Below are 19,127 nucleotides of genomic sequence, written 5' to 3'. Positions count from 1 at the left end.
TGACATGCCAAATGTGGCATGTCAGGGGGTCACCTTTACTTAAAGCGGAAGTTCCATTTTTGGTTGGAATTTCGCTTTAACTTTTAACATTGTAGAAATCAAGACCCAGATGCCAGTCCCCCAGAATCTGCACTTCGACAGCCATGCCATTAAAGTCAGTGATCAAAAACAGAAAAGACAAATCAGTCCTCTGGACAGAAGATCCCAATGATCTGGTAAAGCCCATAAAGTGTCTGCTGGGAGTCTTACTGGGTCAGTGTACCCCATCCACCTGGACAAATGCAGATCACCAGAATGCCCTCATCTCAATCCTACAAAGCTGAGGAAGAAGTTTCAGGGGAGATAAGGTATAGTTTAGGGGTGTACTAATCTCACGGGCTGACCAGAACATCCACTACTTGCAGTAGAGAATCCCTATACCCAGAGACAAACCTGGAGGTAAACACTGTCTCCTACCTGCGACAGGTCCTGACCACCACCAGATTTAGTGACCAATCTCCCAGGTCCAGGCACAGCCAGGTGATGCGTCTACTGGTCCAAATTCATATTTAGTTTTGGGACGTTTCCTTAGCCTGCCACCCTCCAAAGAGGCAAGTATGAATAATCTTTTGCAGGTTTTGTTCTCATAGGAACAAGCTGCTTTAAAAATGAAGTGCAAATTATTGTAGAGTAAAAAGCATACTCACTTGTGTGCTATCTGGAACTTGGCTGGGTTGAGATAGCCGGGGCTCAGAATGTACTGGAAAAAAAAAAATATATATGTATATATTAGGTTATTAAAAAACCAAAGTTAAAGTGACATCCCAGTCAAACCCCAACTAAGCCTCAATTTACTCCTGCGGCGCATAGCTGCAAAAGAACATGCAGTTACATCATTGAACCCCAAATTATAAAGAAGTGAGTTTACTACTGCTTTAAGTTGGGGCATAACTGGCTTTCCACTTTAACCTTTATTTTTCTATTCTGCTTTCAAATCTTAATGATGTCCTTTTACTAACATCCTAAAGAATAAGAGGAAAAAAAACAAAAAACAAACACTGACCAGAGTACATATGCAATGTTTAATGATGTCCGATATAGATCAGAAAATGATACATACCTGGAGGGCAGACCATCTGAGGCAGCTCCATGCTTTGAGCTGGATTCATAGGCTGTGCAGACACAATTGCAGGGTCTATTGGTTGGTTTTCAAAATCCAACATAGAGTCCTGCAAAAGCAAGTAGCAAGATATAAAAACAGAAGTCCATCTGTCAGGGTACATTTAAATAGCACAAAAATTTAAAAGGTTCATACCGACCTGCATGAAATTATATGGACCTTGCATCTGGGCCATCAGATCCTGAACCTTCTGTCTTCGTACAATGGGATCAGGCTGGACTTGGGAAATGGCATTTAGGGATAGTGGCTCGGAGACAGCCGGGGATGTTGGTTGCTGCTGCTGGAGTGAGTTTACGACCTTTGCGGAGAGGGAGGGAAGAAAAAAAAAAAAAAAAAAAAAAAAAGATATATATAATAAATCACTCACTTAAAAAGGGTAGATGGAGGGGGTTACCCATGAGTAGTGTTAACCTTGAAGTCAATTAGACTAAAAATTAGTATTTAAAATACCCCTCTGGGTATACTACCCTTTAACAGAACTGTCCACAGCAGTATCTTCTCCAGAAGAATACACAAATGGGCAGGATGTCTTCACCACAGCACCCATTATTCATAGCGTATCAATGCAGAAAGCAGCAATGAACACAAAATCAGCGCCATACTCTGCATCAGTGAAAAGTGCCCAGCCAGAAGAGCAAAGAGGAGGAAAACTCTGTAGCATCACAAGACTGGGTTAAAGACTTTGGGTGGGTATAAAACACTAAGTATAGGATAGAGTCAGTTGTGGGCCCAAGGGACATTATACAGAGTTGGGCTTTAAAATGATCAACTAACCTGAAGGTTCTACTCAGTACCAACCAATTTAAAGACACACCCCCCACCTTTATTTTGGCAGGCAAAAATTTCTGATTTATTCAAACAGCACAATGCAAACACAAAAGAAAGCCCATCAGTATCAAGGGTCTGCTCTCGTGTGTGTTTTGAAAGTCCAATTTTAAAATTAAAGCGTTACTAAAACGCAAACAAAAAATACATTACAACTCTTCAAGCTTTAGATATGGTGGCTGCATCAGTTTTCCTTCAGCCAAACCCCCCCCACGCCACCTTTAATTTCACCTGGTGATCCTGCTACCTTATATAGTGGCTACAACCACCCCCTCACTACCCTCGATAGGCTGGCAATGCTGCTCAGCTATAGTGTCAGATGTGCCAAGAGAATTCGATAGACTTACACCGGTGACTAACAAAATTAAGCCCAAATCCAAACACCCAGGTCTCTCCCCCCCACTATCTTTAGATAAAGTTTTTGACTGCATGAATAAAGGTCGATCATTGTAAGCACCCCTCTCAGTGTTGAAGTAGTAACTCCAAACCTTTAAAAAGATCCCCCCATGGAACTAAGTGCACGTATAAACACTTGGCTCCTAATCCATCCTTGATCTTGGCCATAGCACCAACAAATTAACCCCTTGGCGCAGGCTTCCTCCAAACCCTAAAAGCCAGGGGCAGGCATTCGGGTCATGTGACCGCAGTGATTGGCTGTCACATGATCAGAAAGCTCCCGATCGCAAGTATGCATCGGAAGCTTACCGATCCCTGCCGACTACCGTCCTGGGGGCGCGCCCTCAGCACAGCAAGTTTACACAAGGCCTCATATGCTTCTGCTCATCTTAGACTGTAAAGTCTCGTTAACTTTCCTAGAAAAAAAAAAAAATGTTACTTACCTGCTCTGTTGCAGTGGATTTGCAGAGAGCAGCCTGGATCCTCCTCATCAGGTCCCTCTTCTGTGATGATCCTGGCCCCTTCCTCCTGTTCAATGCCCCCACAGCAAGCAGCTTGCTATGGGGGCACCCAAGCTGAGTCACAGCTTCAGGTGTCCAGATACGGAGCCCTGACCCGAACCCACCCTCTCCCGATTGGCTAGCTGACTGATAGACAGCAGCAGGAGCAAATGGCACTGCTACTGTGTCTCAGATAATCAGGAAGGAGAATCCCAGACAGCTGAGACACTCACACATTGCTGGAAAGAGGGGGACATCAGGTTATTGTTGTTAGGGAGAGCCGATGTGCACAGAAGGCTTTTTATCTTAATGCATTAAGATAAAAAAAAACCTTCTGCCTTTACAACCCCTTTAAGGCACACTCACTGAGAGGCTGCATATATATACACACACACGTACTGACGGCACCAAGAGGAGGAGGAGGAGAGAGAAAAAAAAAAAAAACCACCACACACACACTTACTTCAACGGTTTCTACTGCCCATTCTTGCACTTGTTCCTTCTCTCCGCTGCCGAATTGGTTCTCCGCCATAAACTGTCTGTTTACAAACTGCAGAATGAAGTGTCTGTTAATTGCCATCCTAGTGTAAATGTGCTATGCCAAACCATTGCAGGAGCAACAGTCTGACTAACAAAAAAACAGATCTAGGCTAGGTTCACATGTGTTTGCTGCAGCTCACATTTGCACCAGCACAGCAGCCTATTCATTTGAAGTTTCAAGTTTTTCATAATGTAGCAACATCCACACATAGGACACCAATGTTAGAGGCAATTTATTCTTAGGCAAAAAAACCTTAACAGACTGGTACCAACTAATATTCCAGTGTTTCTCTTCTCCCTCACTCAGCTGTGTCCCCAGTGCTGATGGAGAGGGGCAGGAGACAGACACATAAAAATATTAAGCAGGTGCCAGATGTCATCGGTTGTTGGGACGCCGGCAGTTAGAATGGTGCACAATGAAAACCTGTGACTTTGTGCAAGTAAAAGTCAGGCTTGATTGACCCTCTGGCTTGTATGCATTTTGCCAAGGCACAGCTGAAGAAACCTGAAAGGTACCCTAGTAGAAAGAAACTGGCATAAACCATCCATATAATGAAGTGTTCCAATATGCAGTACATGGTACTAGAGGAACGGCTTGCTACCCCTCCTCATTACCATCATGCCAAAAGGCTGCACAGCTTGCATGTAGCCAAGTAGGCAAGGCTCTATTACATTACAAGAGCAGCGTTCCATCCCTTTATCAAACCCGCTACGCTAGAACATGCTGCAGAGTGGCAGTGACACCCAGGTTTTACATTTTGGTTTTGCCCACATGGACAGTTATGAATTTTGGAACTAAAAGAGCCCCACCCCAACAATATTTCCCATGTTCTACTGAATTTGTTATATGGCCAGCTAAGCTAGTACCTGTATTTAATCAGACATTTTACTAAAGCTTGCATTACATTGCAAAATACAAATGTTCCAGTAAGGAATGCAGAGCAAACCCATAAATTTCAGAAATCTATATTTCATAGACCAGATCTTAATGCATTATGCCGCCGGCTTTAGAGAGCAATGAATGCCAAATAGACAATCCTTTCCATGTAAGCAGCTGCACAAAGCATTACGCTCTCAGAGTGCTGATTACACTGGATGCAGTGTAATGAACCATCTACATCAGCAGAAGTGGGCCACTCCAGAAATGCAGCAAGATCCTGAGCTTTGCTTAAGGCCGTACCTCGGTGGACTCCACTTCACTGGGCTCAGCATATTCTTCCACAGCTTCGGGTTCTAGAAATGAAACAGACATACAATTACATAACTAAAGTAGTCTGCACACAAGTGCAATTTTAAACTAGTAGTTACGGTTCAAATTACATACAAGTAGACAATCTGTATCAGGGTACTTACAGCTTCTATCCCCATTAGACATTAGGGTGGCAATTCTGCTTTAAAAATTGGCACTTCTAGTGTGCCTTCTGGAGCATCTCCACCAATGACTCCTACCTGCCACCTGCTAAGTGAATTGGGGGGGGGGGCGGGCGGACTACCACCCCATTCTTGATAAATTGTGTGGATGGAGAACGGCCACTGCCAGCTCTTGTATTCAGCAGCCACGGCACCGGCAGGAATACTGTCGCACTGACACAACATCAACATGTCACAGGAGGCAGTAACTGTTTGGCCAACAAAGTTTTCCCAACTGGTTCGTTATTAACCACTAAAGGACCACCCCACATACATTTACTGCAGCAGGGCGGCCTTTAAGTACAAAATAACGTACTTGTACGAGATTCTCGTGCACGGTGCTCCCACTGCGATTGGACACAGCCACCTGCAATCACTCGCTGGAGAGAAATTACGGTCTTGCCTATGTAGACAAGGCAGATTGTCCTGTCAGACAGGGAGAGACATCTGTGATTCCTGCTAATCAGGAACACAGATTTCCCCCCCCACCTCGAGTGCATCCGACACACACACACACGCCGCAAGAACACTCATAGGGAGCACAGGTAACCCTTTGATTGCCCCTAATAACCCCTTCCCTGCCAGTGCATTTTTTTTAGCACTATTCACTGTATTGGTGTCACTTTTTGGGGACCACTGACACCAAAAGTCAGATTTGTCCGCAAAAAATAAAATAATTTTTTTTTAATTTGAGTACAGTGTCGCACAATTGTCAGTTAAAGCAATGCAGTGCCGTATCACAAAATATGGCCTGGTCATTAAGGGGGTAAAACCTTTCAAAGCTGAAGTGGTTAAAGTACTTATTGAGATGAGTGCTTGTAGGTCCACCCACAGCTCAAATTTCAGCCGATTCAGTTGTAATTAATTGAAATTCAAGCAGTCTATGGCCAGCTTAGGACAGTAGACTTAATAGTCTGGGCTAGAAGCTGCTGCTTGCTAAGAGATATATATATATATATATATATATATATATATATATATATATATATATATATATGTGTGTGTGTGTGTGTGTGTGTGTGTGTGTGTGTGTGTGTGTGTGTGTGTGTGTGTGTGTGTGTGTGTGTGTGTGTGTGTGTGTGTGTGTGTGTGTGTGTGTGTGTGTGTGTGTGTGTGTATATAAATAAATGTAGATCTATATATCTATCTACACACACACATATACACACACACACACATATACACACACACACAACCTTGAAAATGGATATATTTTAAATACAGAAGAAAATAAACACTTCTGCGCAGAATTACACCTGTACTCTTAATAAAGCCAATTGCACCAGAAAAATCTGACATAACATCCCTAGGTTCTCATGACCAAACCAATGTGTGCACCTGGCTTTTTATAAAATCATAGCTTGCCCTACAGAGAAACAAACCAAAAATTGAAACTTGGCAGCAAACGATGGAACTTATGAAAAGGCAATATCACAATTACCAAGCTCGGGTGCTTGTTCTTCTGCAGGCGGCGCTGCGAGGGGTTCCTCCTCCTCACACAGTCCATTCTGGTGATTCTTCGTATTGTCAAAATACCCACTCTGGAGGATGCGATCCAGCATTTCCCGCAAAGCTTTATCTAAAAACAACCAAAATAAACAGAACACAGTTTAAGGCACGCTAACCACCAGCACATTGTGACCTTGCTTGTTTAGTACAGGGTGATGCACACAATACATTTTTTTTAACCCATCTAGGAGGGTATGTTCAGACTCCCACCAGTTACTACAAGCTTAGAAATTTCCAAGTGCATCAACTACTATAACCGTCACTGCAGCATCAATTTTTAAGTAGAGGCCAATAAGATCTGACGATTACAGTCACAGGGTAACAAAGATCCTTATCCTAAAGCTTTAGGAATGGATCTTACTGTTAAAAATCACAAAGACTGGTCACATGACTGGAAAAGTTTTTAAAACAGTCAATTGAAAAAAAAAAATGAATCTTATTGTAGAATACAAATATTATGATTTGTGTCACAGTAGACAGGCATTCACATACTTTAACGTTAAAAGGCATCCATTGTCATTAAGCACATAAGTGTTGGGCCCGGCATGTTTAAATAACCCCTCTCTTTCCTAGTTTGCAGCTGTACAGGGGACTACAAGATGTCAATACCAAGTAAAAGTCCGGTGTTTAAATGTCAAAAAACAAAAACAAAAAAACCCCACAACACAAACACACACACACACACACATTTTTAGGTCTTTGATACCGACCCAATTCCTCCCATACACAGTCCTAAACTTATAAACCCGATTTTTGCCCATACTCTCAGTCTGGGATTCCAGCAAATATTCCCTCATCTCCCCCTTACCTTTGCTCAACTGCCCTCTCTTCCCAAATGGGCTGGAGGAACCCCGTAGTTTCCAATGGTGGAAGCATAAGGGTCCCAATACAGTTCGTTCTTGGTGGTGTTAACAGATACTTCTAGCCATAAGCACTTACAGGACTCACATGTAATCCCCGAATCGGAATGTTTTCAATATCTACAAAATTCACTTTTTAGCGTCCCTTACCAAAACATGAACACCCACCATTGTCAACTGCCTTTGAGACCAGATGTTGAAATCAATCCCACGACTCAGGGTGTGATCTATCCCTCTATACTGAACACTGGACCGCAAATCCCTTTGTACTGTGAAAAATGGGCAAATTACCTGGCTGCGGAGCAGAACCAAGGAGACTGGCGTAAAATGTGGGAGGCCCGTTTAAATCTTCTCGTAATGTTTTGGCCCTTGAAAACTCTTTAAAATTATGGGGGTTGTTTACAAAAGGCAAATCCACTTTGCACTACAAGTGCAGTCGCTGTAAATTAGGGGAAGCTCTGCTGATGTTATCATCCAATCATGTGCAAGCTAAAATGCTGTTTATTTTCCTTTTCCCCTTCAGATTTACAGCGACTGCACTTCCAAGTGCACTTTTAGTGCAAAGTGGATTTGCCTTTAGTAAATAACCCCCATGTCCCATTGGTACTTTACCCCAGCTAGGATCGCAAAAAGTCTACCATCATGTCCGTCCAACTGTTTCCAAGATTGCTCAAATTTGGGTGACCTGAAAACATATGGTGGACCTGTCCAAAGATCCGGACGTTATGGATTAGGATATACACATTGGTCGATACAGATCTTCATGTGATTTTATAGAAACATCCATGGGAAGTACTTCTACATAAACCTATCGCTGAGGTTACCCAGCAGGAATGCACTCTAAATTACTAATTTTTATGGTGATGAAGCAAACAAGGACAAGTATGACAAATTCCAACAGACTTGGTAACCCTGGATAGACCATTTCCCACCTTGTCAAAAGAACCTCACGATTCTAGAAAAATCGGGAGGTTCCAAGTGGTCCAGCCCCTAACCTCGGGGTCCCCGATTCCCTCCTTTCCCGATCCTTCCCTCTTTTGTTTCTTGTGTCTATGTGCTTTCTTCCCATTTTGTTGAGCTCCAGTAGCCCTTGGCTGAACAGTGAAGGCTGTGACTGGTTTTTTCTTTTTGTTTTTTTCTTAAAGCGGTAGTAAACCCGCTGATTTTTTTTTTTTTCCTCTTTCCCTACACCTGTAAGGGAAAAAGGCATAATGAGCTAGTATGCACCGCATACTAGCTCATTATGAGATACTTACCTTAGAACGAGGTGCCGGCATCTCACCCGGTTCACGCCGAGGGAGCTGACATTTCCCCTCGGCGTGTTTTCCGGGTATCGCGGCTCCGGTGCTGTGAGTGGGAGACTTCTTTCTGTCAAGGTCCGGAGTTTGCCGGGCTTTCACCCGAGAATCCCCTGTGCGCATGCGCCGCTGCAGTCATGGGCTCATTGCGAGGGGAAGGTGCACACATTGGTTTACCTACAGGTAAGCCTTATTATAGGCTTACCTGTAGGTAAAAGTTTTCAAAATAGGTATACAACCACTTTAAACGCCAGGCCTCCTGCTCATATCTGCCAGTTAGATCCCAGAGGCGTTATGACACCATGGAAGTATGGATTGTATGATATTGTTTCGATTGCACAAACTTTTTTGCAAGCAAAGGACCTCTAATGCCGCGTACGCACACAATCGCACATTCCGACAGCAAAATCCATGTTTTTTTTCCGACGGATGTTGGCTCAAACTTGTCTTGCATACACAGTCAAAGTTGGTTGGATATTCCGAACGTCAAGAACGCAGTGACATACGATGAGCCGAGAAAAATTAAGTTCAATAGCCAGTGCAGCTCTTCTACTTAATTCCGAAGATGTGTGGAACTTTGTTTGTCGGAATTGTGTATACACGATCAGAATTTCCGACAACGGATTTTGTCGGAAAATTTGAAAACCAGCTCTCAAATTTTGTGTGATGGAATTTCCGATGGAAAATGTCCGATGGAGCCTTTCCGACAAGTTCCTATCAAACATTTTCCGTAGGAAAATCCTATCGTGTGTACAACTTAGATGTTTAACTTGCTCTTATAAATTGATGCTCTAAGTATTGCTTTATTCATGTTTATTTATAGTAGAAGGCTGCTGCCCTTCTCACTTTGTATTTGGGGAGCATTATTTGCACAAGATTTATTGATATTCTATGGTTACTTTTGTTTTTATACCCCCCCCCCCCCCTATTGAATTTATATTAAATTTTTATTTTTTTCTTAAAAGAATATAAAAATCAAACCCAACTTTTAATTACCAGCTACTTGTTTTCCTAATACCAGCCATAGGAAAAGGCATACAAATAAAAAACCCACACACACACCCCTTATTCTTACTAAAGGGATTTCCTTACTTCCTGGGTTGGTCACCAAGACAAAGTGAATGGAAATCTCAGCAGGATAGGACAGCAGGCCAGACAAAAAAAAAAAAAAAAAAAAATAAACACACACACTGGGTTCTGTTCTCTAGAATTGCAACAAATCAGGTTTTTACTATTCCATTGGATTTCTAGAAAGAGGGGACACTGCATCAGCAACAATAATGCTGAGGGAGCAGAGGCTGGCATAGATCCCAGGTCACTGCTGACTAAGGAGGTGCCAGAAAAGGCAGAGCTACCCAACTGCAGACAGCTGGCATATAACTATTCTATGGACAGCACTTTAATGATTAAAGCTGCACTGAAGCAAATGCACAAGCAAGTTCAGCGACGTGGGTCATTTGAGGAGGGGAAGTAAACCAGACACAGCAAAAAGCTCAATTATTGGGAAAAGGCTTACATGTGGTTCCACACACGGACTTGTCTCTTCCTTCCAAGACATCCCAGAGGTGCACGGAGGCCTGTTCATATTGCTCACTCAACCTGCAAGAAAAATGAAATTGCTCAAACGTGACACACTGCTGACTGACTCAACTTACTCATAATCAAATTAAAGGAGAATTAAAGGCACAATAGTCACATCCTCCCACAACGGTCTGAAGTGCACAAGGGGTCCAACACTGGCATATTCTCCCAGCACCCTACCTATCTTGATTGGCCAGTGCAGGACAACTCCTGTGTATGCAAAGAACTCCCATCTACATGGCACAAAGTGAGTGCGCCACCAATGTAAACTAAGCTGAACACACGCAGCTCAGTTTGCATGCCACAGAGGAGCATGAGCAGGCCAGGTTTATTTTATTGCAGCTAACACCAAAATTGTTTAAAAGGACAAGTTCAAAAAAAGAAGTAATATGCATTTGCTATTTTTTGGGAGGGGGCTGGAAAGCATTGCACCAGTGTTGGCGGAGCCCCACTCGGCCCTGCACTTTTCAAAAAGTGACAGCTAGTATGGGGAACTTCTCCCCATATTGCTGTCACAGGGAGAGAGAGGGCAGCAAGAAGCAGGTGCAGGAACATGTTACACCCTCAAGACGAGTTGAACATGGTAACATGTTCCCAAAGGTGAACTTCTCATTTAATTGGCAAAAATACATTTTAAAAAGCATAGCAAGTGTGAGACCAAACACTTCAAATGGTCAACCAGGTGGAATATGTTTCCAACACCCATTCCTGTTTATTCAGCGTCTGACCTTTCTAGTGCTCATGCCTGTGAAGGTAGAATGTAGAGTTAAGACGAATCCCACCAACAATGCAGTTTTCTGAGATTTAACTTTTTTTGTTTTTATAAATGTGCAAGCTGACTTAAGATTAATATAATGCATACCCTCACCAGTTATAATAAAGAGACACACCATATACCTTACAGATGGATCTCGTTCTGGCTCCACCAGTTTATAAAACTCATCCAATAAAGTAAGCTCTTCTTCCGACACCACAGGAACCCCATTTAAGCCTTGTTTCAAGTCACTGCGTACTTCTTCATCACCAAGTTTATCCAAGACAAACTGTAGCTCTAGCGCCGTTTTTAAACGTTTCTGTTCGGCTTCTTCACGCATGAGCTGTTCTCGTCGAGCTGCCTTTTTGATGGTCTTTTGGATCTGAAAATGTAGGAGAAGTTCACATTGAAGCATTCAAGTCTTTTAAAAAAAAACCTGACCAAGCTATTCTGAACACCATCTAACTGAAAACAATGCCACAACAGGATGTGGGGCGAGCTGTGGTCTAACCCAGCTCCTGACTCCAGTACTGCTGAACTGTACAGAAGAAAATGTGGACACATGGCCCAAGCAGTACGCTGCACCTAGAATATAAAAACACAGCTGCCTCACTAAAAGAGCATGTGCACAGAGAATACAATGCTGCATAGGCTCTAAACATGCAAAAGGTTGCTGCTTATAAGAGCCGAATGATTGGCAATATCTTTTTGAACTGCGACCTACAAACCGCAGCCCTGTGTGCCTTTCTCCGGCCCTTGGGACACTACTCCTCTCACCGAGACCAAAAATGGCTATTTTCTATCATTGATACCAATGATGGTGCACTAATCCTTCCAACAATGGGATACCATTCCTCCTGATGGCAGGCATTAGATAGAAATAAATTTATTAGGATTCCCACTGCCCACCAAGCCTGAGGCATGGTTTACTCCAACTGATGCCAAGGCACTTTCTAGTCTAGCCCTCTAATGTCTGAATGACAGTACACCGGCCTTTTGTTTAGAACGTTTGGAGACACCCGTTTTAGAGGAAAGAGTTTAAAATTAAAAAGAAAAAAAAAAAAAAAAAAAAGGAACGAAGGACACAAAGATAAGGTTTTATTTTTCTACACAACCACATTAAAGTAGTTCTAAAGGTTAGTTTGTTTTTGCTTTACAGCACATCAAACTTACCTGCTCCATGTAATGGTTTTGCACAGAGCAGCTCTGATCCTCCTTCTCAAGCTCCCCTGCTGTAACCTCCCCTTTGCCTAGTGCCCTCACAGCAAGCTGCTTGCTCTGGGGGCACTTATGCACTCGCTCCTGAGCCGCCTCTGTCTATAGCATGCGCACACAGCGTAGCACAGTCTTGCCACCTACTTCCTCACTGGCTGTGATTGACAGCAGAGAGAGCAAATTGGGGTTGGGATTGGGGTGTTGCTGGGCTGTCAGGGGAGCAGCACATGGGAAATATGCATTCTATAAAAAACCTTCAGCCTTTACAACCAATTGAACTGACACCAATCTATGCATTGTGTGGGCATCAGAATGTATTTTCTACACCATCATAATTTCAGTAACAGTACAGCCATCTGGATCCACTCTCCTGGACTGGGAGCACCACTACCAGTTGAAGGGATCAATAGATCATTTGAGAATCAATCAGTAACTGACTTTAGGCTAGTAACACCTTTACAAGTGGCCTTTGCCTTGTTGTAATTACCTCTATAACCCCTCCTAATGCAATAAAATGTGGTCACCTAAACAAGGTGAGCAATAGTTTGAGTTGCTGCTAAATGTGATTCCCTCCACCAACTCACAGAAATATTGGACATTAAGCATACCAAGTAGACTGCAGCACAGGTTGTATGCTCCGTTTTGGGAAAAACATTACCAAGAGGATAACGGATATATAAAAGAAGATATAAAAAAAAAAAAAAATTTACATCTTGGCCCAATGCCATGAAACTTTTCTGCAGTTCTCGAGCAAACTCCATGCTGGTTGTAACCTCCTGATATTTTGACACCGCATCCTAAAAGCAAAGAAAGCAGAAAAGAATGTAGGATTCCTCTTATTTTTTTGGGATGTCACAAGTAGAAGAAACAGTCACAAGTAGAAGAAACAGTCACAGTACTTTACACAAATTCAGATTAAACAAGCCCTATTTAGAGAAATCTGTCTGCTGCATTAGTAACATGTTACACCCAGAATACGTGCGTGTAACATGCTACTAAAAGGTGAACTCATCCTTTAAGGCTGAGCTAAACTCAATCAGCACTGCCTATTTTTAAAGTAGTAAACTTTTACCAACTTGCTTTGTTTAGGACAGGGGAAGGCAATCCCCGGCAAGCAAAGCCTATTGCCAACACTCGACTCCCTCCCCAACAGCAGAGCTGTGCAGGGAAGTGTCAGTGAGACACTAATGCATGCCAATCTCACAATTCCCCATGCTGCACATACACGGGGGTGGGGGGAGGCAGGCACTGTGCCCCCATACATTGGAAACATTGATTGGTTATATAACTTTGTTGTAGCTGCGATCGTCAGCTCTTGTGATGGGGAAGAGATTGGGTGCAGTTCTGCTAGGGGGGCAGTCCCTGTTCCCAAGAGGAGGACTGATTGGGTGCCACTACCAATCTCAGAAAGAAGGAAGGGATTGCTAGGGGGCGTTTTTCAAAGTGATGGATGGATGTGTTTGCTTATGAAAGAATTAAAACAGCATTTTCAGTTTGTAGCTGACAATATTAAGTCTCAAAAAGATTGAATTAACCTGTACACAGCAGCCCCAACTAGGGCCACCTTTAACACATTTCATCCAATGTGGGCTTCATTTTAGGAGCTCCTAGTCAGCACCTTGGGTTGTACAGGTGGTGGATCATTGTGGGCTTAGAGCAGTGACGCTCCAACACTTACTCAAGTACACCAATCAGGATCAAAGAAAAAATTACCAGTTGGTCCTGATTCAGTCGCTCTCCTTTGTTCATTCTGTCCTGGTAATCGTCCAACTTGCCCTGCAAAAGAACGAGTGACATGAAAGTCATAAAGCAATGCAAATACTAGAATTGTGATCCTGACCTACCTTCAAAAGATAAATTTGAAGGGGCACAGATTTTAGAATGAATTAGCTAATGGGATAAGCCATCACCCACAAAAAAAAAAAAAAAAGCCCAAGTAGTAGACAAAAGAAAGGGAGAAAGGGAAAAAGAAAAAAAAAAAAAAAAAAAAAATCCTAAATAAAAGTGGAAGTGAACCTAAAATTTTATTTCTCAGTCATGCCTCACTGTATACCATTTTATTAAAGATGAATTGCAGCGCCCTGTTCAAGCTTTTTGAAACAGCTGACAAATTTAAAAGGGGGGGGGGCACCTTCTTTTTTTTGCAAGCAAAGACATCCAAGTGTACATGCCCTGGAAAAAAAAAAAAAAAAAAAAAAAAACCCCCATCTATATATCCCACACTTCATTTTTAATCAGTCCAGTTCATGCGATTCAGCACCTCTAGCCCTCATTTCTTTTTTTTTCTCCTTTATTTTTAGAGTATTTTTTCTTTAATTAGGTTTATATTCATAGGACAATGGTTTTTGATTTATGTCTTTTTGCATAGTGTTTTTACTTGTAAGAGTCAGGCCCCTTTCACACGGGGCGGATCTCTGTGCCGATCCCCACCCCAGTATGCAGAGCAGACATAGCGCGCTCTTCTCTACGGAGTGGTCAGATGGAAACAGAATGCATGTCCGTTCCCATGTGATCCGCTGGACAGATGGCAAACATTGCCACACGTCCGTTTTCACTTTTCAGCATATTTTGTCGGATCGAATGCCCGGCGGGTGTCAGCGGACACATGTCTGCCGACATCCGCCACCCCATAGAGAACAATAGGTGGTGCAATCAGGTCCACCAAAAATAAAAATCCGATCTGCTGGTGTGAAAGGGGACTTACCCCTTTGCTGTGGGCCTGGGCTGTATGGGTCGAGATGACTCGCCATGGGCGATTTTACCCCACCCATGAATCCCATGAATAAGTCTACCTATGACGAAACATGTCGGGGGCGTGGCTGCGAGATGTGACGCGAACGCTGTAAGCCACACAGGAGGTTAGGAATTCGAGTGCACGGAGGAGCGGAGGTTCACCGAGGGAGGGGTGAGAGTACAGCCCAGCAATTGCACACCTCAGGTCCGCCGTGACCGCTGGTTATTAGGTTTTATCCACAGAGTTGAGGATTGATGTGAATTGCACCTGGTTTCTGCTGGTTTTATCTTTTTAAATGTAAGTGCATTATATGAAGATTGCAGTGGTTTTAAATAAATTTTGTTTGCTGGTTCACACTATTGGAATATTTATTTTCTTTTACGTGGATCCATTGAATAACATACACCGCGGACATCATGTGATTCATTTTACCCTGGAGTGTGGTAAAGAAAGCGTTTTTGCCTTGCATGAGAATGCTGGCAATTTAAATCGGTGAGTGTATGTCTGGAGGGTGTGATTCACTGACACGGTGGCGAGGTGGAAGACACACAGAGACATTCCTGTTTGATCATCAATTATTGAGAAGATTCTCTTTGGACACTTGATTTTTATTTCATCACCCATTATATGTTGTCACATACAGTCCTGTTCTAGTTGTCTTTTTAGTATATGGACTTTTGTGTGGAATGTTGATAGTTCACAGCATGGAGTGAACTGTATATGCACCTTTGTTTCACTGAAGTGTCACATATACACATGTATTGTCACTTGATATATGATTTATGTACAATAATAGATTACACGAGGGTGTTAAGAACATCAGTAGAGGGTATCACCACTATTGTGTTGTGTATTTAGAAACACTAGTAGAGGGTACCACCACTATTGTGTTACACTAAGCTTATCCAGTTGTTTAGAGCGCCTCATATTTACCCTGTGTGTCTGTCTGTGATCACTAGGTGGGAGATTGACATTTAGGATTAAATATTTTTGGTTTACCCCACCGACTGACCTCACCTATCAGCTTGCGGTTTTAAGCAAGCATGTATACCTGGGGTAATCAGTAATGAGTAAGCACAGAAGTGTGTAACGCGTTTACTAAGCATTTGTGAATAGTGTGCGTCACGCTTCATTTATAACGGATATGAAATATAGAAGCTGTTTAGCCCTGGAAGTGCCACCACCTTTTTCCTTCTCTATCTCCGGCTCCTGTGTCAGTCTAGGTTCACACCTACAAGTACAGCCAAGCGCACGTTCCTGCACACTGTGTGAAGGGAGGGCAGCCCATTCATTTTTATGGGCTGCCCTGCGCATGAGAAATGCGCAAAGGTTGTCCCTGACCCTTTTCTAAAACAGCACCGCACCATGCAGTCTGGCGTGAGCATTAAAAACATGGGGGTACCATTAACCAATGGCATCTTTGCACGTTGGCTAAAAGGACACAAGTTTCTGTGTGTGTCGGGAAAGCATGCAATAGGTGTGAACCTAACCTCAGATGAGGGGCTGCTGCATGGGAAAGTAGGGAGCGCCAATAGTTGGGTCATGGGAACCTATGACTAAAATCACTGCTCCACTAATTAAAAGGTGCCAAAGAGGCTTAATCACCCAGAAAAAAAATAAAATTGCATCTCTCTAACATCAGGAGAGAAAGCTACATTTCCAATGAAGCAAAGGCAAATGAATGGATTTGGAGGAAGCGGATGGCCAGTGACAGTCCAGAAAGTTCCTGGCATGTCAGTCACAGTGTGAGGCCATGGGGAGGAGAGCACAGACCAAGAGTGCCCTGGCCTGTCAAACGTGATTACAGTGACAATTCAAACCAGGAGCCAGACTCCCAAGTCTGCCCACTAAAGGCAACATAAATATGTCCCCACCACTAAATGGACTACAGCAGGGGAAGCCACAAGACTAGCAGCTCAAGGCACGGACAGCAAGAAATCCACTGGTCCTCTGACAGAGGCTGTGGAAGGGATAGAAGGAATTACACTATCTAAAGAAAGATGGAATGCACACCGTCTGAACACATATGCCTTTAGGGCCGGTTCATACTATGCCTGCATCTGGGAAAGTGTTGCGTGTTCCTGGGTGGTGCAGTTTCAGTACATTCATTTTGAATGGGCTGAAATCACACCATACCAAAAAAGAGCATGCACTACTTTTTAAAATGCACTGCAACCAGATCGCATGGTACAAAAAGTATCATGTCATCCGGTGTGGGCTAGTGCACTGCATTTGGAGCATCAAACTTTTTATTGATACCACTTGCAGATGTAGATGAAAATGTAGTGCATTTTGCATGCAGTTTTCACACAGGAACACAGCGCATTCCTGTGAGATTTAGATGTGGGCATGGTGTGAGATGGCTCTTAAAATACACTTTTAAAAGATAAGAGCATTTTTTTTCTTTTTTACAGAGAAAGTGTCCAGAGTTCAGCTTTAAGCAACATTCAACCTGTTGGACAGTTTCTTACCCGGGCATCCTTGGAAATAACAGCACTTCCTGTTTCAGGCTGACAGCACCAAGCCACGGCCTCACAACTAGCAGCATTGTCAGCCTGCTATGTGCTTCCCTTCAGTTAACCACCGGGCAGCCCATCATATCTAAACCACAAGTCTAACCATCTGCAAAAGCTTGCTCCTTGAGAGATTTTGGGGTTAATTTACAAAAACTGGACTGCGCACAAGCTGGTGCAGCTGTGCATGGTAGCCAGCTTCTAACTTAAGCTTGTTCAAGCTTTGCGCCCCCCCCCCCCCCCAAAAAAAAAATAATTAAGCTTTGCCCAACAATTGATGCACGTTTTCTTTTCTGCCTAAACATACTCACCATGACCTCTGACCTTGACACACACACAACACCTGGTCTTTTTTGTTTAGATGTAGGCTTCATGCACACAAGTCCATGGATGTATGAAGAAAAAATTCTCCATATATATGTATTGTGTTTAGATGTGTATGAGCGTAAATTCATTCTACTTGCTAGAATAGTCGTTTATTTTTGCCACTAGAACACATTTAGGTGTGTAAATTATCCTGGAAAACTTCTCTGAATGCAGGCTTGGGGAATTTATGCCCCCGATTGCTGCTCTTGAATATGCCTGTAAATGACACCACATCCAGATAACATCTAGATAACCTACAGCTGCTTTTCGACTGGTGGGGGCAAAACACAACACACACCTAGCAGCAGCATGTGTTTTTCCGGCCTGTGTGCATGAAGCCTAAATCTAAACAAAAAACAAGACCAGGCTCAGTGTGTGTGTCAAGGTCAGAGGTCATGGTCAGTATGTTCAGGCAGGAAAAAAAAAAAAAAAAAAAAAAAAAAAGGGATTATTCAACCTGGATACACCATGCAAAATGGTTTTAGACCGTGCCATGAAGGTTGGCATATGGTTGTGAAAGGACACCCTGCCCTCCCGGGTCAGGGTGGAAGGACCAGTGATGATCACCCAGGACACACACAATGGAGATCCAGAATGACACCAGAAGAGGTGAAATGACCTCACAGGAAGATTTCTTCTGATTCAGTGACCCCTCAGAGGGGAATCCCCTTCATAGGTCATGTGTGGAGCCCAAAACTGTTATTGGGGGGGCCACATCCCAAAATGATAACAGAAAAGACAGAAGGGGACTTGGAGAGGCACCAAAAGGAACACGATAAATGTAATACATTGAAATGTTATAGAATCACACAGAACTCTTCATAGATCACACACTGGGATGGGAAGACACGTGTTACTTCCTTATTGTAGTCAAAGGTTTGTGTACATCTCTATAGTGTACATCATCTCTATAGTGTACATCTCTATAGTGTACATCTCTATAGTGTACATCTCTATAGTGTACATCTCTATAGTGTACATCTCTATAGTGTACATCTCTATAGTGTACATCTCTATAGTGTACATCTCTATAGTACATCATCTCTATAGTGTACATCATCTCTATAGTGTACATCTCTATAGTGTACATCTCTATAGTGTACATCTCTATAGTGTACATCTCTATAGTGTACATCTCTATAGTGTACATCTCTATAGTGTACATCTCTATAGTGTACATCTCTATAGTGTACATCTCTATAGTGTACATCTCTCCACCGGAACAGATCCCTCCCTCCCTCCCTCCCGGAGATGTGTAGTCTGTAGATGACTGGCACTCTCCGGTGTGGTGGAGATAAGCCCGGTCCGGTTCCCGGGATCCCCCTCCGCCGTCACCACCCCGTGTCCCACCTGCGATTCCCCCCCCCTCCGACCCCGCTCCCCTCCCGGCACTGGGAGCCGCCATGTTGGATGCGGCCTAGTCCATGTGCGACAGCCCGGAGCTCGCCTGAGACAAAGAGCCGGGAA

General features: G+C 43.2%; 1 protein-coding gene across 3 annotated transcripts in view; it reads right to left on the bottom strand.

Annotated features, from left to right (window-relative positions):
* CAPRIN1 (cell cycle associated protein 1) overlaps nt 1-19,127 on the bottom strand; it is a 45,046-nt gene that overhangs the window by 12,886 nt on the left and 13,033 nt on the right. For all 3 annotated transcript variants that reach the window (XM_073604205.1, XM_073604204.1, XM_073604206.1), the window contains exons 3-12: nt 13,761-13,823; nt 12,758-12,844; nt 10,976-11,214; nt 10,014-10,096; nt 6,272-6,409; nt 4,601-4,653; nt 3,344-3,430; nt 1,299-1,457; nt 1,100-1,208; nt 687-739 (exon numbers count right to left, since the gene is read on the bottom strand). In XM_073604205.1, coding sequence (XP_073460306.1) covers nt 687-739; nt 1,100-1,208; nt 1,299-1,457; nt 3,344-3,430; nt 4,601-4,653; nt 6,272-6,409; nt 10,014-10,096; nt 10,976-11,214; nt 12,758-12,844; nt 13,761-13,823 — 1,071 coding nt within the window. The remainder of the gene's footprint in view (nt 1-686; nt 740-1,099; nt 1,209-1,298; nt 1,458-3,343; nt 3,431-4,600; nt 4,654-6,271; nt 6,410-10,013; nt 10,097-10,975; nt 11,215-12,757; nt 12,845-13,760; nt 13,824-19,127) is intronic.

The sequence above is a fragment of the Aquarana catesbeiana genome, linkage group LG11 (assembly GCF_042186555.1).
Source record: "Aquarana catesbeiana isolate 2022-GZ linkage group LG11, ASM4218655v1, whole genome shotgun sequence".
NCBI lineage: Eukaryota > Metazoa > Chordata > Amphibia > Anura > Ranidae > Aquarana > Aquarana catesbeiana.
This window is presented reverse-complemented; position numbering and strand designations above follow the sequence as displayed.